The following is a 23,348-nucleotide window of genomic DNA, read 5'->3' as shown; positions in this document are numbered from 1 at the left end:
ATCTAAAATAATAAATAATTAGAATCAATAAAATAGTTTTTACAACATATCGTGTTGATAATAATACGATACCAACAACAATAATAAAAGGATAAATCTTTCAACGAATCATGAATGACCCGGAAGTAAAACAATAACAGCGGCGGTTATGGGTTTTAAACGGTCAGCTGTTGAATGTGGGTTATTTTGAATCAGAGAGAGAAAGAGAGAGATTATGATTGATTGATTGATTGATTGATTGATTGATCATTTAATGAGTTTGTGCGTGTGAGTGCGTGAGGATGTCTGCGAATGAGAATCAGAGTTTATCTGCAGAGGAGCTGAGAAAGAGACTTTACCAGCGTTTTAAGAAAAAGGGAGTTCTGGATAATGTAAAGGTCAGAGTTTCAGCTGTAACATTTACATTCTGTAAATAATGAAACGGTCTGGTGGTGAAGAAATAAATAATGTCTCTCAAAACCTTTTGATCACAAAAACAGGACAACTCAAAGGCACAGTTTATGACAAGGGTTTACTCCAAATCCAGTTTATGACAAGGGTTTACTACAATCTTTAAACAGCTACTACTTCTGGTCTAACAAGGTCTGCGTCAGATGTTGAGGAACCAGGGCAACCTGATGAGAAATGGGCTCCTGGAACAAGAGCAAGACACTCATGGACAGGAGCTGAGAACACTGGACTGTTGGAATGCTGCTATGCAAGTAACCCCAGAGAGAGGGTTTGATACCCAACATCTACAGTAACATCAAAACAACTAGTAACTCAATGTTCCAATATCCACAAACAGCAACTGCTATCACATCTAGAGGTTGATGAGATGCATCACAAATGCTATGGCATGGAGTCAGGATGCCAGGTTGGGGGGGGGGGGTATCATCATCCCCACACTTGGAGATTGAGGCTGGGAAACTCCAGTAACATACCCTTGTGAGCAAGAGCTTAATACACAAGCAACTGACTTGAAATTGAAGGTAGTAATAAAGCTAAACACCTTGAACTACCGTGCCTGACTACCACGACTGTGTGAAGTACCTCCTGAAAATCTCCTAGAAGATATGAATGCAGCAGTACGAACAATCCTTACCACGACCATCACTGAGACAAACCAGCTGATATACATCACAGTGACAGTGATCCTAGAAATGCTTGGCTATTTTTGGACACAAACCATAAAGTGCAATACTCACCAAGGAAGAGAAAGTTAGAGGCTAAGATCAAGACAACCCAGAGAAGTTAGCCAGCTATCAGAAATCCAGAAAGGTATGACAAGGAAAGGGCTATCTAAGGAATACAGCAAGCTGTCCATACCTGAGGCCCTAGAGACTGCCAAACAAAGACTCACAGCCCTGGCTACCCATCTAGGGAGGTACACAAGCAAAGATGAAGCCAGGAGAATAAATAGGATGTTATCCACTCAACCATCAAAGGTGTTCACCCAGTGGCAGGTTAATAATAAAATGGTTCCAGATCCACCAAGGCTGGAGACTAAACAATACTGGAAATGGATATAGGAGAAGGAAAAATCACATAATGACAGTGCTCAATGGCGAATAGTCCTGAGAGCCAAATAAGCAGTCTCCCTGAACAAGATCCAGTAACTATCATTGTGGTATACATCCAAGTAAGAATCTTGAAAATGAAGAACTGGACAGCACTAGGCACGGATATGGTTCACATCTACTGGCTAAAGAAGCTAACTTCACTACATGAGCGCTTGGCCGCACAGATGAACCAGCTGCTCGTGGATGGGACTCAGAATGGTTGACTGAAGGTCAGACAGTCCTGATCCTGAAGGACCCACAGAAGGGAGCCGTCCCATCCAGCTACCGCCTGATAACCTGCCTCTGCACAACATGGGAGCTCCTGTCAGGCATCATAGCAGATAAGGTGAGTAAGCACATGACTCAATACATGAGCGAGGTCCAGAAAGGAATTGGTTGGAACACCAGAGGAGCAAAGCATCAGCTACTGGTAGACAGTGCAGTAGCTTGAGACTGCAGAACCAGACATACCAATCTATGCACTACCTGGATTGACTACAAGAAAGCCTATGACTTGATGCCCCACACATGGATCCTGGAATGCTTGAATCTGTACAACTTCAACAGGACTCTTAGAACCTTCATCAAGAACTCAGTGAGGCTGTGGAAAACAACCCTAGAGGCCAGCTTCAAGCCAATAATACAGGTCACTGTTAAGTGTGGCATATACCAAAGAGATGCCCTGTCCCTGCTGCTGTTCTGCATAGGACTGAACCTCCTCAGCCAGATCATCACCAAGAGTGGCTATGGATACAGACTGTGAAATGGAGCAACCATCAGCCTCTACATGGATGACATCAAGTTGTATGACAGATCTGAGTGAGACATCAACTCACTGATCCACACCACCAGGATCTACAGCAACGACATCGGAATGTCATTTGGACTAAATAAGTGTGCCCAGATGGTAACAAGGAGAGGGAAAGCCCACAAAAAAATTATGATTTTCAGTCCCGCTCCCACCCGCGCCTGCCATATTTTGTCCCGCTCCCGCCCGCAAATCCCGCATGATGCAGACGTTCGCGTTATTTCTCAAGAAAGTTCTTGTCTTGACACAGCGTGATGGTGCCCCGCCCCCTACTTTGAGTGGATTTGAGCATAAATATCTACAGCTCACGTTCGTTATTATTTACCTTCTTTCTGAATTCAGCATGTAGTGTCTCTAATAATAATTAGTGCTGTCAAGCAATTAAAATATCTAATCGCGAATCGCACATTTTTATCACATGAGAAACTATTGTAATTTTCTGATCAGCATAAAAAAGTGAATGGGTTTGTTTTGTACCAATGGTGTTTTTTTTTTTATTGCAAAGCAGAGTTAGTAAGAGAAGTGAATTGATTTACTTGTTGCGTTAGTCTACAACTTTAATCAGAGAGACAGCTTAGACAGTGAGGGTAGGCTTGACTCAATGCTATCCCAGAAATCCTTCCTGTAATATGCAAATTTGGCCGCCTCTGATTGGACAGCCAAATTTGCATATTACAGGAAGGATTTCTGGGATAGCATTGAGTCAAGCCTACCCTCACTGTCTAAGGTGGGGTTTACATTAGACCGTATCAGCGAATCATCAGATTAACGTTTTTAAAACGATTAGTGTGCACACAGCAACGCCAATACACGATTCGCGTGCACATAGCAACGCCAATACATGGATACGCTCGGCTCCGCAGGCATCCTGCGCTCCAAATCACTCCGCCCTGAACAGCGAGTGCCCTCTGGAGGGTGCGCATTCCAGCCCTGCGCAGCTCAGAGCGCGCGAGTATAGCGCACGAGCAGTGATTTGGGACTGAGCCGCTGTGTGTGTGATCTCAGTGCGTGTCGGGCATGCGCGTCACTTACCACTTGCAAGTGGAAGGATGGCAAGCCTAAAGACAATCATAACTACACAATGGGCAGTATTTGCATCAGTATTTGCAGTATTTTCATACTTTTATACTCTTTAATGAAAGGTGATACAAGGCGGAAGTCCGCGCCGTTTTTCAGCAGTCGCGTCACATGACCAACACCAGCGAATCAGGAAGGTGGATGTCACAGTGACGTTGTCCAATGACGACGCCAGCTAGAGCTCAGCACAGCGTATCTGCGTATTCTCAATGTTTACACAGCACCGGACCAGACACGATCTGGATTGAATACGTGGACCCTGGCGGATTCCCGTTTCCCGGTGTTTCCAGGCGTTTTAATGTAAACGGACAGTGCATCCGCGAAGAAAACGAGACAGATACGGTCTAATGTAAACTTGGCCTAAGCTGTCTCTCTGATTAAAGTTGTAGACTAACGCAACAAGTAAATCAATTCACTTCTCTTACTAGCTCTGCTTTGCAATAAAAAAAAAAAACACAACCCACCATTGGTAGAAAGCAAGCCCATTCACTTTTTTATGCTGATCAGAAAATTACAATGTTTTCTCATGTGATAAAAACGTGCGATTCGTGATTAAATATTTTAATCGCTTGACAGCACTAGTTATTATTAGAGACACTACATAACTCAATACGCAATTCAAGCAGTGAACTGCGAGTCATTAGAGTGATAAAAGGATTTCCCGTTAGGGTGATCAATGGCAAATTTAAGATGCCGTTCCTCACTCAATCTGGCAATCTGACTCTCTCTGTAAATTTAGGCATCTTAAAATGTTTTTATTAATGCCAAATAAAATCTCATCTCATTATCTCTAGCCGCTTTATCCTTCTACAGGGTCGCAGGCAAGCTGGAGCCTATCCCAGCTGACTATGGGCGAAAGGCGGGGTACACCCTGGACAAGTCGCCAGGTCATCACAGGGCTGACACATAGACACAGACAACCATTCACACTCACATTCACACCTACGGTCAATTTAGAGTCACCAGTTAACCTAACCTGCATGTCTTTGGACTGTGGGGGAAACCGGAGCACCCGGAGGAAACCCACGCGGACACGGGGAGAACATGCAAACTCCACACAGAAAGGCCCTCGCCGGCCCCGGGGCTCGAACCCAGGACCTTCTTGCTGTGAGGCGACAGCGCTAACCACTACACCACCATGCCGCCGCCAAATAAAATATCCAGCATAAATTATATATGATAGACACAAATTAATAATTTATAAATTTTAGTTAGCGGGACTGCAGCTTATCACCGCTCCTGCCCGCGCCGCATATGTGCACTCCCGCTCCCGCCCGCGCGCGCATATGTGCACTTCCGGTCCCGCCCGCGCCCGCAATGAGCTTTCAAAATTTGTCCCGCGCCGCACTGCTTTGCCGTGGGTCCCGCGAGTCCCGCGGGACTCCCACGGGAGTGCAGGGCTCTATCCCAAGGTCAAAGTGGGACACACCTCTGAAGGTGGTTAAGAACGACCAAGCTAAGATCCTGTGGGACTTCCAGGTACAGACAGACAAACTGGTAATGGCTAACCAACCAGACATGGTAGTGCTGGACAAACGGGAGAACAAGGCTGTGGTGAAAGATGAGGCAATACCAAGTGAGAATAACATCAGGAAAAAGGAACTTGAGAAGCTTGAAGTATCAAGGGCTGAAAGAAGAGTAAAAAAGATGTGGAAGATGAAGACAACAGTGGTCCCCATGGTGATAGGAGCCCTCAGTGCAGTGACCCTCAAACTGGGAGAGTGGCTCCAACAGATCCCAGGAACAACATTGGAGATATCTGTCCAGAAAAGTGCAGTCCTAGGAATAGCTAAGATACCACACAGGACCCTCAAACTCCCAGGCCTCTGGTAGAGGACCCAAGCTTGAGGGGAAAAAAATACCACCTGAAGGGGGGGGGGGGAGTGGGGAATTTTATATTTTATATTACAAACAAACAAACAAATAAATAAAAATCTAGGGCGGCACATTGGTGTAGTGGTTAGCACTGTCGCCTCACATCAAGAAGCTTCTGGGTTTGAGCCCAGTGGCCGACAGGGTCTTTCTGTGTGGAGTTTGCATGTTCTCCCCGTGTCTGCGTGGGTTTCCTCCGGGTGCTCTGGTTTCCCCCACAGTCCAAAGACATGCAGACTAGGCTAATTGGTGGCTCTGAATTGTTCTTAGTTGTGAATGTGATTGTGAATGGCTGTTTGTCTCTGTGTCAGCCCTGTGATGATTTGGTGACTTGTCCAGGGTGTACCCCGCCTCTTGCCCATAATGGCTGGAGATATATATATATATATATATATATATATATATATATATGTATGTATGTATGTGTGTGTGTGTGTGTGTACACAACCCCAATTCCCAAAAAGTCGGGACACTGTGTAAACTGTAAATAAAAACAGAATGCGATAATTTGCAAATCATGGAAACCCTATTTCACTGAAAATAATACAAAGACAACATATCAAATGTTGAAACTAAGAAATGTTATTGTTTTTTGAAAAATATATGCTCATTTTGAATTTGCTGTCAGCAACACATTTCAAAAAGGTTGGGATAGGGGCATGTTTACCACTGTGTTGCATCACCTCTACTTTTAACAACACTCCGTAAACATTTGGAAACTGAAGAGACCAACTGCTGTAGTTTTGAAAGAGAAATGCTGTCCTATTCTTGCCTGATATACAATTTCAGTTCCTCAACAGTTCAGGGTCTCCTTTCTTGTGTTTTGCGCTTCATAATGCACCAAATCTTTTAAATGGGAGACAGGTCTGGACTGCAGGCAGGCCAGTTTAGCACCCAGACTCTTTTACTACGGAACCATGCAGTTTTAATATGTGCAGAAAGTGGTTTGGCATTGTCTTGCTGAAAGAAGGAGGGCCTTCCCTGAAAAAGATTTTGTCTGGATGGCAGCATATTGCTCTGAAATGTGTATATATCGTTCAGCATTAATGATGCCTTCCCAGATGTACAAGCTACCCATGCCATGTGCACTATTGCACCTTCATATCATCACAGATGCTGGCTTTTGAACTGTGCACTGATAACAAGCCGAATGATCCCTCTCCTCTTTAGCCTGGAGGACGTGGTGTCCATGATTTCTAAAAAGAATTTATTCTTTTGATTTGTCAGACCTCGGGACAATTTTCCACTTTGCCTCAGTCCATCATAAAAGACCTCAGGCCCAGAGAAGGTGGCGGTGTTTCTGGATATTGCTTATATCTGGTTTTAACTTGCGTTTGTGGATGCAGTAATGAACTGCTTTCACAGACGATCATTTTCTGAAGTGTTCTTGAGCCCATACAGTGATTTCCACTACAGACATGTGTCTGCTTTTAATGCTGTGTCTCCTGAGGGGCTGAAGATCACAGGCATCCAATGTCAGTTTTCATTCTTGTCTCTTGCATACAGAGATTTTTCCAGATTCTCTGAATCTTTTAATGATATTATGGACTGTGGGTGATGTGATCCCCCAATTCTTTGCAATTTTACATTGAGGAATGTTATTCTGAAATTATTGCACTGTTTGCCCACATAGTCTTTCACAGAGCAGTGATCCCCTCCCCATCTTTACTTCTGAGAGACTCTGCCTCTCTGGGATGCTTTTTTTTTTTTTTTATACCCAATCATGTTACTGACCTGTTGCCAATGAACCCAATTAGGTTTTTTTTTTTTTTTAACATGACACGAGTTTTTCAGTCTTTTGTTGACCCTGTCCCAACTTTTCTGAAATGTGTTGCTGACATCAAATTCAAAATGAGCATATATTTTTCAAAAAACAATACAATTTCTCAGTTTCAACATTTGATATATTGTCTTTGTACTATTTTCAATGAAATATGGGGTTCTCATGATTTGCAAGTTTTCACATTCTGTTTTTTATTTATGTGTTACCCACTGTCCCAACTTTTTTGGAATTGGTGTTGTATATGTATGTATTGTGTGTGTGTGTGTGTGTGTGTGTGTGTGTATATATATGTGTATATATGTATGTACAACCCCGATTCCAAAAAAGTTGGGACAAAGTACAAATTGTAAATAAAAACGGAATGCAATGATGTGGAAGTTTCAAAATTCCATATTTTATTCAGAATAGAACATAGATGACATATCAAATGTTTAAACTGAGAAAATGTATAATTTAATGAGAAAAATTAGGTGATTTTAAATTTCATGACAACAACACATCTCAAAAAAGTTGGGACAAGGCCATGTTTACCATTTTCTCTTTACAACAGTCTGTAAACGTCTGGGGACTGAGGAGACAAGTTGCTCAAGTTTAGGGATAGGAATGTTAACCCATTCTTGTCTAATGTAGGATTCTAGTTGCTCAACTGTCTTAGGTCTTTTTTGTCATATCTTCCGTTTTATGATGCACCAAATGTTTTCTATGAGTGAAAGATCTGGACTGCAGGCTGGCCAGTTCAGTACCCGGACCCTTCTTCTACGCAGCCATGATGCTGTAATTGATGCAGTATGTGGTTTGGCATTGTCATGTTGGAAACATCCCTGAAAGAGATGTCATCTGGATGGGAGCATACACTATATTGCCAAAAGTATTTGCTCACCCATCCAAATTATCGGAATCAGGTGTTCCAATCACTTCCATGGCCACAGGTGTATAAAATCAAGCACCTAGGTATGCAGACTGTTTTTACAGTTTGGAGCTGGCCCCTTCCTCTTCCAACATGACTGTGCACCAGTGCACAAAGCAAGGTCCATAAAGACATTGATGACAGAGTCTGGTGTGGATGAACTTGACTGGCCTGCACAGAGTCCTGACCTCAACCCGATAGAACACCTTTGGGATGAATTAGAGCGGAGACTGAGAGCCAGGCTTTCTCGTCCAATATCAGTGTGTGACCTCACAAATGCGCTTCTGGAAGAATGGTAAAAAATTCCCATAAACACACTCCTAAACCTTGTGGACAGCCTTCCCAGAAGAGTTGAAGCTGATCTAGCTGCAAAGGGTGGACTGACGTCATATTGAACCCTATGGATTAGGAATGGGATGTCACTTAAGCTCATATGTGAGTCAAGGCAGGTCAGCAAATACTTTTGGCAATACAGTATAGTGTATGTTGCTCTAGAACCTGGATATACCTTTCAGCATTGATGGTGTCTTTCCAGATGTGTAAGCTGCCCATGCCACACGCACTAATGCAACCCCATACCATCAGAGATGCAGGCTTCTGAACTGAGCACTGATAACAACTTGGGTTGTCCTTCTCCTCTTTAGTCCGAATGACACGACGTCCCTGATTTCCAGAAAGAACTTCAAATTTTGATTTCGTCTGACCACAGAACAGTTTTCCACTTTGCCACAGTCCATTTTAAATGAGCCTTGGCCCAGAGAAGACATCTGCGCTTCTGGATTGTGTTTAGATACGGCTTCTTCTTTGAACTATAGAGTTTTAGCTGGCAACGGTGGATGGCACGGTGAATTGTGTTCACAGATAATGTTCTCTGGAAATATTCCTGAGCCCATTTTGTGATTTCCAATACAGAAGCATGCCTGTATGTGATGCAGTGCCGTCTAAGGGCCCGAAGATCACGGGCACCCAGTATGGTTTTCCGGCCTTGACCCTTACGAACAGAGATTCTTCCAGATTCTCTGAATCTTTTGATAATATTATGCACTGTAGATGATGATATGTTCAAACTCTTTGCAATTTTACACTGTCGAACTCCTTTCTGATATTGCTCCACTATTTGTCGGCGCAGAATTAGGGGGATTGGTGATCCTCTTCCCATCTTTACTTCTGAGAGCCGCTGCCACTCCAAGATGCTCTTTTTATACCCAGTCATGTTAATGACCTATTGCCAATTGACCTAATGAGTTGCAATTTGGTCCTCCAGCTGTTCCTTTTTTGTCCCTTTAACTTTTCCAGCCTCTTATTGCCCCTGTCCCAACTTTTTTGAGATGTGTTGCTGTCATGAAATTTCAAATGAGCCAATATTTGGCATGAAATTTCAAAATGTCTCACTTTTGACATTTGATATGTTGTCTATGTTCTATTGTGAATACAATATAAGTTTTTGAGATTTGTAAATTATTGCATTCCGTTTTTATTAACAATTTGTACTTTGTCCCAACATTTTTGGAATCGGGGTTGTGTGTATATATATATATATATATATATATATATATATATATATCATCTCATTATCTCTAGCCGCTTTATCCTTCTACAGGGTCGCAGGCAAGCTGGAGCCTATCCCAGCTGACTACGGGCGAAAGGCGGGGTACACCCTGGACAAGTCGCCAGGTCATCACAGGGCTGACACATAGACACAGACAACCATTCACACTCACATTCACACCTACGGTCAATTTAGAGTCACCAGTTAACCTAACCTGCATGTCTTTGGACTGTGGGGGGGAAACCGGAGCACCCGGAGGAAACCCACGCGGACACGGGGAGAACATGCAAACTCCACACAGAAAGGCCCTCGCCGGCCCCGGGGCTCGAACCCAGGACCTTCTTGCTGTGAGGCGACAGCGCTAACCACTACACCACCGTGCCGCCCCTATATATATATATATATATATATATATATATATATATACAACCCCGATTCCAAAAAAGTTGGGACAAAGTACAAATTGTAAATAAAAACAGAATGCAATAATTTACAAATCTCAAAAACTGATATTGTATTCACAATAGAACATAGACAACATATTAAATGTTGAAAGTGAGACATTTTGAAATTTCATGCCAAATATTGGCTCATTTGAAATTTCATGACAGCAACACATCTCAAAAAAGTTGGGACAGGGGCAATAAGAGGCTGGAAAAGTTAAAGGTACAGAAAAGGAACAGCTGGAGGACCAAATTGCAACTCATTAGGTCAATTGGCAATAGGTCATTAACATGACTGGGTATAAAAAGAGCATCTTGGAGTGGCAGCGGCTCTCAGAAGTAAAGATGGGAAGAGGATCACCAATCCCCCAATTCTGCGCCGACAAATAGTGGAGCAATATCAGAAAGGAGTTTGACAGTGTAAAATTGCAAAGAGTTTGAACATATCATCATCTACAGTGCATAATATCAAAAGATTCAGAGAATCTGGAAGAATCTCTGTGCATAAGGGTCAAGGCTGGAAAACCATACTGGGTGCCCGTGATCTTTGGGCTCTTAGACGGCACTGCATCACATACAGGCATGCTTCTGTATTGGAAATCACAAAATAGGCTCAGGAATATTTCCAGAGAACATTATCTGTGAACACAATTCACCGTGCCATCTGCCGTTGCCAGCTAAAACTCTATAGTTCAAAGAAGCCATATCTAAACATGATCCAGAAGCGCAGGCGTCTTCTCTGGGCCAAGGCTCATTTAAAACGGACTGTGGCAAAGTGGAAAACTGTTCTGTGGTCAGACTAATCAAAATTTGAAGTTCTTTATGGAAATCAGGGACGCCGTGTCATTCAGACTAAAGAGGAGAAGGACGACCCAAGTTGTTATCAGCGCTCAGTTCAGAAGCCTGCATCTCTGATGGTATGGGGTTGCATTAGTGTGTGGGGCATGGGCAGCTTACACATCTGGAAAGACACCATCAATGCTGAAAGGTATATCCAGGTTCTAGAGCAACATATGCTCCCATCCAGATGACGTCTCTTTCAGGGAAGACCTTGCATTTTCCAACATGGCAATGCCAAACCACATACTGCATCAATTACAGCATCATGGCTGCGTAGAAGAAGGGTCCGGGTACTGAACTGGCCAGCCTGCAGTCCAATCTTTCACCCATAGAAAACATTTGGCGCATCATAAAACGGAAGATACGACAAAAAAGACCTAAGACAGTTGAGCAACTAGAATCCTACATTAGACAAGAATGGGTTAACATTCCTATCCCTAAACTTGAGCAACTTGTCTCCTCAGTCCCCAGACGTTTACAGACTGTTGTAAAGAGAAAAGGGGATGTCTCACAGTGGTAAACATGGCCTTGTCCCAACTTTTTTGAGATGTGTTGTTGTCATGAAATTTAAAATCACCTAATTTTTCTCTTTAAATGATACATTTTCTCAGTTTAAACATTTGATATGTCATCTATGTTCTATTTTGAATAAAATATGGAATTTTGAAACTTCCACATCATTGCATTCCGTTTTTATTTACAATTTGTACTTTGTCCCAACTTTTTTGGAATCGGGGTTGTATATATATATATATATAAAAAACACACACATATATATAAAACACACACACACACACACATATATATATATATATATATATATGTGTGTGTGTGTGTGTGTATAAAATCTCCACAGTATATGTGATTGAAGTATAAATAATAGGTGTACACACCACACCAAAACCTCCATGTGCATGACACACGCTGCTTTTTTACACAATGCCTGTTTTGAGCACTGACTGTTAAAGGCACTTGCTGTGGGGTGTTATCATTAGTATCCATGCAGTCCAGTAATAATCACATTCCATCCACATGTGAAACTAATCCAGTACAAATAGGGCTTAGGAAGATATTTTTGAGAGTGATGTTTCAACAAATTACTCTTACACTGTCATTGTTTATCATGTTGTGATTATAAAAGGACAGGGACTTCTTTTAGCTACCTATAATAACAGACAATTTCTTGCAACTATTTTTATTCCAGACCCAGCTCAGGAGTCAGCTGATCGTGGAGCTTCAGCATGAATCGCTTCCTCAGCCGTCTTTTGAAAAATCGCATTCGCTCTCAGTCCTCGCTTCCAACAGCCTGGTGATCGATCACCTACAGACCTGCGGCTATGAATACACGCTATCTGTGTTTTACCCTGAATGTGGCATCAGCAAGGAGAAGGTGTGCTTTATAGACTGTGTGTTCCAGGTTCTCATCACAATGGGACAAAACTGATTGTCAAATCACTGCAATATTTAGCAGTCCTTTGTACCATATGCTCACGTATTAAACAGGGCCTTATAAATGCTTAATAAAGTGTATAGGGGTTTGTAGGTGCTGTATAGAGGTTATAGTGGCTTTATAGGCGTTATAGAGGCTTTATATATGATTTATAGAGGCTTTATAGAGGCGTTATAGGGATTATAGACGCTTTATATATGCTTCATAGTGTTTATAGAGTTTACAGAACAACACACATCAGTCAGAAATGAGTATTCTCTCTGTCTGGGGTGTGGCCCTGAACACGGTCGTCAGTGTATGTGAAGAATACGCTGTAATATTTATTTCCACATGAATTATGTAGATGATAATAAAATGGGAATCATAAGATTATGATTGCTGTGATTGGTTTTGTGGTGCTTTATAGAGTTTATAGAGGCATTCTAGGGATTGTAGATGCTTCATATATGCTGTAAAGAGGCTTCATCGGGATCATACAGGCTTTATATATGCTTTATAGAGTTTACAGAAACTTTTGCATGTGCGTTATATAGAGTGTACAGAGGCTTTATAGAATTGAGTGATTTTTTTATATATATACACACACACTTTTATAAAGGTTTTTTTCTTTTTTTGAGGCTTTATAGAGGCTTTGCAACTGAATATGAAAATAGTTTTGCTGACATTGGCTGAATATTAATCTCATAGTGTGTTACGCCACTTTGTTCTCATCACTGCACTATAAATCCCTTTACTGTCTGTAGTTATAATTATCAGTTTAAATGCCTCAGTAATGTTTCTTTATAACTGTAAAGGTGGAGCTGGTAGTGAATGAAGGATGACTAAACCAGTTTGTGATAAAGGCTTTATTCAGCATTGGCACTGATTAAAGCTTTAATAAGAGTTAAACTGGAGAGTTAATCACATGAAATTGTACCAGGACATTGAAATTCATTCGTAAAACAGGCAGCACATGATTGCTGTCATGGTTACATCGCATCATATGTATAGGGATTAGACATTAGAGATGTCTCAGAACAACACACATCAGTCAGAAATGAGTATTCTCTCTGTCTGGGATGTGGCCTTGAACACGGTCGTCAGTGTATGTGAAGAATACGCTGTAATATTTATTTCCACATGAATTATGTAGATGATAATAAAATGGGAATCATACGATTACGATTGCTGTGATTGGTTTTGTGGAAAATAGTTTTACAATAAAAACTGCTTTCTGCTGTTGTTGACTGACGTGTTAATTTTCAAATTTTAGATATAAAAATAAAACTACCTTTTTTTTTTTTTTACCTTTTTTAGGTTTTTTCAACAAAGGACATTCTCGAGCTTCTGAGAATCAATCCACATTCACCTGTGTACAAAAATATGGTAAACACATCACTCTGATCATTTAACAGGAGGAATAATTTTATAAATGATAATAATAGAGAGAGAAATGTATTTTTTTTTTTTATTGAACTCTATACAGGTGATGGATATTCACAGTGGACAGAAAGGTAGGCCAAAACATAATTATGTTTTTATATTAAATTATGATGAGTTTTTAAATTGTTAAAAAACAATTTTTGTCAACATTTCAATTTTAAAATAAAGCCTATAAATTAAAAAAAACTTTAGAAATAGTTTTAGCATTCTATTTTATTAAACGTTTACATTTAATTTATTCTGAACAGTTTAATTACCATTAAAATTAGTTTTTTTTAAATCTTTAATATTAAGTTAGTATAGAACTTTTATTTTAATTAAAAAAAAGAGATTTTCTTCATGTCCATGTTAAGCACTTCCTCTTTTTTCCCATGTAGGTTTGTTAATTTCTCTGCTCTCTGAGTTAATTGATCATCGGCTTCAGTCGCGAGTTTGTGACGCTGACACACAAACTTCAGACATGTCGGATTACGGACAGTCAATCGGTAAACTTCACTTTCTGAACTGAGGTTTTGTGTAACACTATTCATTCAGGAGCTGATACAACTAACTAAATAAATAAATGGTTTTCCTCACATGATGTCCAGTTTAAACAGTAATATTACGCTGTGACCAACATTTTCCAGTCAAACAAAAGCACTCAGTCAGACAGAAAGATATGTGAAAGGACAGATGAGAGAACATGATGGAGTGATAGACAGACAGATGGAAAGGTTGTAGGTCCGTCCTCACAGCTTATTCTGATTGGTCTGTTGTGTACAGCGAAGAAGATGCAGGTGATTGAAGAAGAATATGAGGTCCTGAGGCAGAAAGGACAGCGGTGGGCATCAGTGGAAGTGAAGCTTGCTGAATACAGGAAGGAGATGGAGGAGCAAGCACAGGCCGAGCTGAAATCCAAGGTACTGTGTGCTTCTGGAGTCCATCTGAGGACCATAAATCTAACCCGGAGTGCAAACTAGGCGAGTTAGATATCGGATACACTGAATATTCTGAAGAAGGAAAGAGAAGATGGCTGTCCTGTGGTTTTATGTGTTTACAAAATTTTTATTTGAATTATTATTTCATTTCATTTAATGTTTCATTGTTTCTCTTCGCCCTGAAATGGGGAAGTGAATCCAGCACAGTGAATGTGATCTTCTGTTGGTCGGTGTTTCAGATTCAGCATTTCCAGGAGGTGGAGATTTCCCAAGTTCAGATGGAGGAGAGGGAAAAATGCCGGCAGGAGATGTTGGAGGTCAGACGGCAGCTGGAGAGAAACTACGAGATGAAATTGGAAGCGTTGATGAGCCGAGAAAAAAACGCCATTGAGAGACTCCAGAAACAGCAGCAGGTGCAACATCAGGGTAGAAACTCTACACAGACCTGTTACTGACTGGGAATGAGTTAATACACAGACAGACAGACAGACAGACATGTAAAAATAGACAGGTAAAATAGATATGTTAAAAAATGGATAGATAGACATACAGAGAGAGAGAGAGAGAGAGAGAGAGACATGCAGGCAGACTTTAAAAAACAGACAGATAAAATAGATATGTAAAAAAATGGACAGACAGGCATGCAGGCAGATGTAAAAATAGAGAGGTAAAATAGATATGTAAAAAATGGATAGAGATAGAGGTAGGCAAGCAGGCAGACAGACGTAAAATAGATGGGTAAAAAGATGTATGTAAAAAATGAATGGATAGACATACAGACAGGGAGATAGGTGGAGTCAGACAGACACAGACTTGCAGAGAGAGACAGATAATAAATAAACAATAAACAAGTAAATAAATTGATAGGTAATAATTAATTACATAATTAAAAAATCAGGCTGTTATACAAATAAATTATTTGTATAGTAATTCATTATAAATTATGAAAGACCCTAAAATGAATTATATAAAATGTGTGTAAGAGGAGTGCACATTGCTCACAGATCTAACAGCCTGTTTCTGGTGTTTCTGCACTTCCTCCAGCTTTCTGTGTGATTAAATCAACATGTTGTTTTCATGTCACTTTCAGATCGAGGAAAAGGAAGTCTACGGACAGCGCCAGACTCTGCTGAAGGAGATCGAGTCTGTTCGTAACAGAGAAGCTGAACTGAGACTCAGGATAGAGGCTTTTGAAAAGTAAACATTCACCATTAAGGCTTTCAACTAGCAAACAAAGCATTAGATATCTGCATGATTAAGCTAGTCAAGCTAGAATTATTTAAAAAGCTTATTGCTGGTTCGGGCTATGATAACACATGAGCAAGCAATTTGCGAGTAAAACAGTATGTGAAAAGACTTTACAGCTGAGCATTTCACATTTCTTCTAACTAGCATTTTCTTTGCTAGTTCATAGCTGTATGGTTTCCATGGCAACCTTTAGCTAGCTAACACAAGAAGCAGTGTATGTAGCCCGTAAGTTAGCATTAATTTGTTCTATTTTATTAACAGATTGAGTGAAGGCTCACAACTGTGTGTGCGTGTGTGTGTGTGCGCACGTGTCAGGTCCTGTAAGCTGCATGAGGAGAAGATGAGAAGCTCAGAAGAGCTTTTGAAGAAGAGAGAGCTGGACGTGAGTAAGATGGAGGAAATGTATGACCTGAAGCTCAACAGCGAGATCAGGAAGTGAGAAATGTCTATATATCTATACACACACACACACACACACACACACACACACCTGGATTCTGATATGAAAGACTCTTTCAGACCTCTGATTACAGTCACAAGTTAAGTGATTGCATTTACAGTGATTGCATTATAGTGTGGCACAGCTGCAACATGGCGATGAAAGTGAATGCATTCAGTGTTTTACTGTTTGTACAGCAATTTATTTTATTTTTCTTTGTCTTCATTTCTCAGACATCAGCTAGAGTTGAAGGAGGATTACACCAGGAGGACTGAAGTGCTGACTGAAAACGAGAACAAAAATAAAGGTGTTTGTTCATTTTTAAGACGTTTAGAACATGCGTGATTTGGTGTTTACTCCGTGTTTCCTTTGTGTGACTCAGAAGAGACAGCAAGGCTTAAGAGGGAAGCTGCTATTATAGACGCCAGAAGAGAGGAATATGAGCGAGTCGTGAGTGAGTTGACCAGAGTGCAGGTACACACACACGCACGCACACACACACACAACCATTGTAACCTTTATCTGATGGCAGCTTGCATATGTTCAGAGCACTCCAAGTTTTTGTCCCATGGTCTTCACATCCAACCATCACCGTGACCATAAACCCTACCCCCCTCTTTAGGGATCTGTACTCTAAAGAACTCAAACAGACCAGGTGAATGTTGTGTGTCTCAAATGAAGTGTTATGTTGTAGGCGGAGCTGGAATCAGCATGTGGGAATGTGTGTGCGTTAAAGCAACAGAACGCAGTGCTTAAAGAGAAACTAGAGAGTGCTAGTGACTACGCAACCATCCAGAATGAACACAAGGAGCTGCAGGCTGAAGTTCGTCTGTTGAAGAGGCAGCTGAAGGAAAGTCAGGAGGAGAAACAGAGACTCCATCAAAGTAATATTATTATTATTATTTTTATTATTATTATTATTATTATTATTAATCCAAGTATGAGTTCATGTTTTTTTTTAACTCCTCAATACTGATATTGAATAACTTACTTGGTTATTCATCATTCAGTACATCATGGAACATTTTATGATATGGATTATAACCCTACTTATGGATCATTAACATTTTGCTTAAAGATTATAACATATAACACACTGTGGATGATGATTTGCATGTAGGAATAAAGTGATATGAGCATGTGTTGGTTTTCTTATTTGGAAATTGTCTAAACAAAATTGAGTGCGTGTGTGTGTGCGCGTGTGCGTGCGTGTTTGGCTTGGGTTGGCTTGGCTTTGCTTTTCTCCAGAGTTGAACACACCGTCTCCAGAGCTGCTGATGCTGCAGGCAGAGCTGAAAAGACTCGAAGCGGCTCGGCGCATGGATCAGGAGGATTTCCAGAAACACAAGCAGGCTTTTCAGGGCCAACTTGCACAGGAGGTAATGGAAGAAAATGTGCAGAAAGGTGAGTAGGTAGCCCAAGATAATTTTTTCCTGAAGGACACTTCAGGAAGAGATGAGCTTGGGCTAGCTACTCATCTTTCTTTAGACTCCTTATGAATATTTCTAGATATTTTTTTTGTAACCACTCCCCCCCCCCCCCCCCCCCATTAAAAACAACAAAAAAACCTGCAGTGGATCTCCAAGGCTGGAATGGGATAAAGGAGTGGGACAGAGATTTGTTGGAGGATCTGTTTGGAGGATTGGCTTGAAAATATGTTAGCAAATCAGTTTCCTGCCAACCTTCTTGCATTTTTACATCGGAGCACTTTTTAGTATGAGTTCTCACTCAAATATACAGTTGTGGGTTTTTTTGTTGTTGTTGTTGAATCCCTGCACCCTACAACCCACCCCCCCTTTTTTTTTTTTTTACTTCATTCATGTGAAATTCCAGCATCATTGAGGTTTCCATCCCACAGGTTGAGCGATGCACCCAGTTAAAGGCCCAGCTCCTAGAGTGTGAGGAGAGGACCAGGTGGATGTCCACTCACACCGAAGAGCTCAAACAGCAGCTGAAACATACACAGCAAGGTCTGGCACACACTCGGAATTTCTCTTTCCCATAAAGCATGCATCCAGCACATAACAGCATTTCCCAAAAAACATCATGAAGCTCACGTAACCATTATTATCCTGTGCACTGAAGAATGAGTTCCACTGTTAAGTGCTATTCATCATTTCTTCAGTTTCTTCTCATTGCCAGGAAATAAGAAATACAAAAATGTACTTTTGTGCTAACTTTGGGAAGTTAGCAGCAATATCTTCCATTATAGCAGTTGAACAATGCTTGCAGCGTCTCTTTCTTTAAATTCAAGCTTGTAAATTTTTACCTGTTGATTTTGTATTTGGCCTTTTCTCTTCACTGAACTTTTCCCTGTTTCCATTTTTCCTCTCTTTTTCCTTTTTCCGTGTTTCCTTCTCCACAATCTTTTCCATAGCTCTAGAGAATGAGGTTCTGCGCAACCCTAAACCCTCACTCATGGACCGCACTGTTCTTGATCTGAATCCTGCTAGTGTGATTCCCACTGGTGTTTACATTGAGGGTTACCATGACAATTTGTCTGACCCAGGAATACCCATCAGAGGGCACCATCACTCACGGACCAAGGGCGAGGAAATGGTGGCAGCAGCTCGTAACAGGATTCAGGAGCTGGAAAAGGAGGCTGAGACTTTGGAGGAGGCATGCAGAATCTTTAGATGGAAAGGGTTCACGTCTCATATCCCATTCAAGGGCACTTCCGCTTCACCCCCTTGTGCGCCTGCGTCCTTTGTTAGGCCAATAGGAGCGACAATAAACAAAGTCCTTACAGAAGACATTTATGCAATGACAGAACTGAATCAGTGTCTACCAGGTCATATAACACCACCCACAATGGGCTCTCCTCCAATCAGACGCCTTTCATCCACTCCAATCTCCGCCTCCAAGACCAAGCCTAGTGCACACATTGAGCAAGGTGAGCAGAGTGGACATTTATCTGCTTTGGTACCACAGCGCTGTAGACATGCTGCTGGAAACTTCTTTCAAGAACGTTACACGACTTTTAAATGCAAATATAAACAGATAAATAGTACACTTCAGGACATGCCATTATTGGAAAACTAATTCTGGTGGTAACAGGAACTCCATCACACCACAGTGATTATTATTTACCTATAACAGCATGACGTGTGTGTGTGTGTGTGTGTGTGTGTGTGTGTGTGAATGGTTCAGAAACGATGTTTTCAGGTTTGAGTTGTCAGAGAGAAGTGTCTCCGATTCCTGTTATCAGTTCAGAAGAATACACACACATCATACCTCCCAACAGTCCTCAGCTGAAGAGCACAGCCCGGGATAACTGCAGGTATACACACATACATATATATATATAATATAAAACGCAAATTCTTTTTAACACCACTAAATTTTTTGATGCGCGATGAATGCATGCACATTCTGTACCCTTCCCCCATAGTTTGGGAAATCAGGAAGTGATGTAGCAAGTAATTAATCAGCGTAAGTCATGATAAAGTGCATTTATGGACAGAATCAACTTATATTGTTGCATTTGGACTGTTTACATAAAATGTGTGTATACTTTTATATGCTTTTGATGGTCCGGGGGAGAAGACAAGACGTGTTAAGGTCCAGGTGTGTGTGGGTGTGTATGTGTAAGCGTGCAGGCTGCACACTGGAGTGAGGGTGAGAGAGTTTGATTTACTCTGAAAATTTATGAGTTATGCAAAAGTGTTTATAGTTGCAGTTTTTGCTCCTGAATATACTGTATATTTACCAGTGAGTTATTGCATTTTACTGGAAAACATCTTTATGAGCTGTGTGGCTGAACAAATGTATTTATTTGGATTATGTATTTTTATTTTCTTTATTTAAAGATATCCACTACAGCTGTCCAGAGTCCACGTCACCTAGTTTGTTTAGTTTATATTATTGCACAGTTTGAGGCTGGAAGTTCAGTACAGAACGAGAGGAAAATACTATATTGTTTTGTTCCCACTGAAGTGGGCTAAACCCTCAAAATTATAAAGTTAACACTGCTTTAATTTTTAAATGCAGTGGGGGCATAAAATACCCACAAAAATCATTTTTGCCTTATCCTTGCTGACCTAGCCACATACATTTGCATAAAGCAAACATATTTGCCCAGTCCCACTACCCAAAAACTTGGAAAAGTAGATTTAGAACAGATCTAAAAACAACAAAAAAGTGCGATTAATTTAACTAACTGTGACAATAATGGGATTAATTAATCATGATTAAGTATTTGAATAATTTGACAGCCCTTACACACACACACACACAGTGGTGTTTGAAAGTTTGTGAACCCTTTAGAATTTTCTATATTTCTGCATAAATATGACCTAAAACAACATCAGACTTTCACACAAGTCCTAAAAGTAGATAAAGAGAACCCAGTTAAACAAATGAGACAAAAATATTATACTTAGCCATTTATTTATTGAAGAAAATGATCCAATATTACATATCTGTGAGTGGCAAAAGTATGTGAACCTTTGCTTTCAGTATCTGGTGTGGACCCCCCCCCCCTTGTGCAGCAGTAACTGCAACTAAACATTTCCATTTTTTCTGGTTGATCAGTCCTGCACACCGGCTTGGAGGAATTTTAGCCCATTCCTCCGTACAGAACAGCTTCAACTCTGGGATGTTGGTGGGTTTCCTCACATGAACTGCTTGCTTCAGGTCCTTCCACAACATTTGGATTGGATTAAGGTCAGGACTTTGACTTGGCCATTCCAAAACATTAACTTTATTCTTCTTTAACCATTCTTTGGTAGAATGACTTGTGTGCTTAGGGTCGTTGTCTTGCTGCATGACCAACCTTCTCTTGAGATTCAGTTCATGGACAGATGTCCTGACATTTTCCTTTAGAATTTGCTGGTATAATTCAGAATTTATTTTTCCATCAATGATGGCAAGCCGTCCTAGCCCAGATGCAGCAAATCAGGCCCAAACCATGATACTACCACCACCATGTTTCACAGATGGGATAAGGTTCTTATGCTGGAATGCAGTGTTTTCCTTTCTCCAAACAGAACGCTTCTCATTTAAACCAAAAAGTTCTATTTTGGTCTCATCCGTCCACAAAACATTTTTCCAATAGCCTTCTGGCTTGTCCACGTGATCTTTAGCAAACTGCAGAAGAGCAGCAATGTTCTTTTTGGAGAGCAGTGGCTTTCTCCTTGCAACCCTGCCATGCACACCATTGTTGTTCAGTGTTCTCCTGATGGTGGACTCATGAACATTCACATTAGCCAATGTGAGAGAGGCTTTCAGTTGCTTAGAAGTTACCCTAGGGTCCTTTGCGATCTCGCCGACTATTACACGCCTTGCTCTTAGAGTGATCTTTGTTGGTCGACCACTCCTGGGGAGGGTAACAATGGTCTTGAATTTCCTTTATTTGTACACACTCTGTCTGACTGTGGATTGGTGGAGTCCAAACTCTTTAGAGATGGTTTTGTAACCTTTTCCAACCTGATGAGCATCAACAATGCTTTTTCTGAGGTCCTCAGAAATCTCCTTTGTTCGTGCCATGATACACTTCCACAAACGTGTTGTGAAGATCAGACTTTGATAGATCCTTGTTCTTTAAATAAAACAGGGTGCCCACTCACACCTGATTGTCATCCCATTGTCATCCTGCCTAAGGAGCTGCTGACACAATTCTACTCTGCCATCATTCAGTCTGTTCTTTGCTCTTCCATCACTGTTTGGTTTGGATCGGTCACCAAACAGGAGAAGAACAGACTGCAACAGACAGTAAGGTCTGCAGAGAAAATTATTGGTGTCAACCTGCCCTCCATCCAAGACTTATACTTGTCCAGAGTCAGGAAACGGGCAGGTAACATCTCTGCGGACCCATCACACCCTGGTCACAATCTGTTTAATCTTCTCCCCTCAGGGAGGCGATATAGATCTCTGTATGCAAAAACAACCAGACATAAGAACAGTTTCTTCCCTCAGGCTGTCTCTGTGATGAACAGCTAAATTCCAGATTCTATATCAGTAATATCACTTGCAAAATATCTGCACACTCATACTGTCATTCTGTGCTCACTGTTACTTATATTTATACTTATTTAAATTTACTATTCATCTTTGCACTATGTACCATATTGCACCAAAAGGGAAATCCTTTCTGTGATGAACAGCTAAAACCCAGATTCATATATCAGTAATATCACTTGTAAAATATCTGAACACTTATACCGTCATTCTGTGCACACTGTATACTTTATATTTATTTAACTATTCCATACTTGACTTACCTGGATTACTTTGCACCATGCACCTATTTTTGTTGTTGTTTGCTTGTTTGTTTGTTTTGTGTCTACGTTTTTTTATCTGTTTTGTACTATGAGAGCTAAGTGAACCGGAGTCAAATTCCTCGTGTGTGTCCACATACCTGGCAATTAAAGTGTTTTTGATTCTGATTCTGATTTCTAATTGATTGAAAACACCTGACTCTAATTTCACCTTCAAATTAACTGCTAATCCTAGAGGTTCACATACTTTTGCCACTCAAATATATGTAATATTGGATCATTTTCCTCAATAAATAAATGACCAAGTATAATATTTTTGTCTCATTTGTTTAACTGGGTTCTCTTTATCTACTTTTAGGACTTATGTGAAAATCTGATGATGTTTTAGGTCATATTTATGCAGAAATATAGAAAATTCTAAAGGGTTCACAAACTTTCAAACACCACTGTGTGTGTGTAATTATATATATACGTGTGTGTGTGTGTGTGTGTGAGACGTTATGGGATTTTTGTACTAGATGCTCTGTTAACAGACAGTGTAGAAATGGCGTTGAAAAGCATGTGATATTTTGCACCGGTTTCACTGGCTTATCCAGTAACTATCAACGAATAATCACCTCAGTAGTTCCCCTACAGGATACATTTCCCACTTTTAACATCATCCACGACTGTGTTGGACTGAGGCTGGTTCTAGAGGACTTGAGACAGGGACTTGTTTTAAGTGACTACCGTGTAGTTACTGTCCAGATCAGGAAATGAGTCAACACTCGACAGCATCCATTCATTATACATGTACTGACTGATTCTGAGTCCTGGTCTCCATGTTTTCAACAC

General features: G+C 40.8%; 1 protein-coding gene across 3 annotated transcripts in view; it reads left to right on the top strand.

Moving 5' to 3' along the window:
• The first annotated feature begins 137 nt into the window (after window positions 1-137).
• The window catches only part of ofd1 (OFD1 centriole and centriolar satellite protein), a 41,675-nt gene continuing 18,464 nt past the window's right edge, over window positions 138-23,348 (top strand). For 2 of the 3 annotated variants that reach the window (XR_009656046.1, XM_060937273.1), the window contains exons 1-16: window positions 138-377; window positions 12,025-12,210; window positions 13,567-13,635; window positions 13,736-13,763; window positions 14,070-14,177; window positions 14,455-14,591; window positions 14,849-15,022; window positions 15,700-15,806; window positions 16,173-16,292; window positions 16,530-16,603; window positions 16,679-16,770; window positions 16,991-17,180; window positions 17,545-17,675; window positions 18,155-18,266; window positions 18,674-19,189; window positions 19,447-19,576. Coding sequence is in view for 2 of the 3 variants with exons in the window: in XM_060937273.1 (XP_060793256.1) it covers window positions 282-377; window positions 12,025-12,210; window positions 13,567-13,635; window positions 13,736-13,763; window positions 14,070-14,177; window positions 14,455-14,591; window positions 14,849-15,022; window positions 15,700-15,806; window positions 16,173-16,292; window positions 16,530-16,603; window positions 16,679-16,770; window positions 16,991-17,180; window positions 17,545-17,675; window positions 18,155-18,266; window positions 18,674-19,189; window positions 19,447-19,576 (2,270 nt within the window). In the remaining variant the exon portion in view is untranslated. The remainder of the gene's footprint in view (window positions 378-12,024; window positions 12,211-13,566; window positions 13,636-13,735; window positions 13,764-14,069; window positions 14,178-14,454; window positions 14,592-14,848; window positions 15,023-15,699; window positions 15,807-16,172; window positions 16,293-16,529; window positions 16,604-16,678; window positions 16,771-16,990; window positions 17,181-17,544; window positions 17,676-18,154; window positions 18,267-18,673; window positions 19,190-19,446; window positions 19,577-23,348) is intronic. The other variant, XM_060937274.1, reaches the window with a different exon arrangement.

This window comes from Neoarius graeffei, chromosome 13 (assembly GCF_027579695.1).
Source record: "Neoarius graeffei isolate fNeoGra1 chromosome 13, fNeoGra1.pri, whole genome shotgun sequence".
NCBI lineage: Eukaryota > Metazoa > Chordata > Actinopteri > Siluriformes > Ariidae > Neoarius > Neoarius graeffei.
Note: the sequence above shows the minus strand (reverse complement) of the source record. Positions and strands in the feature narration are given on the sequence as shown.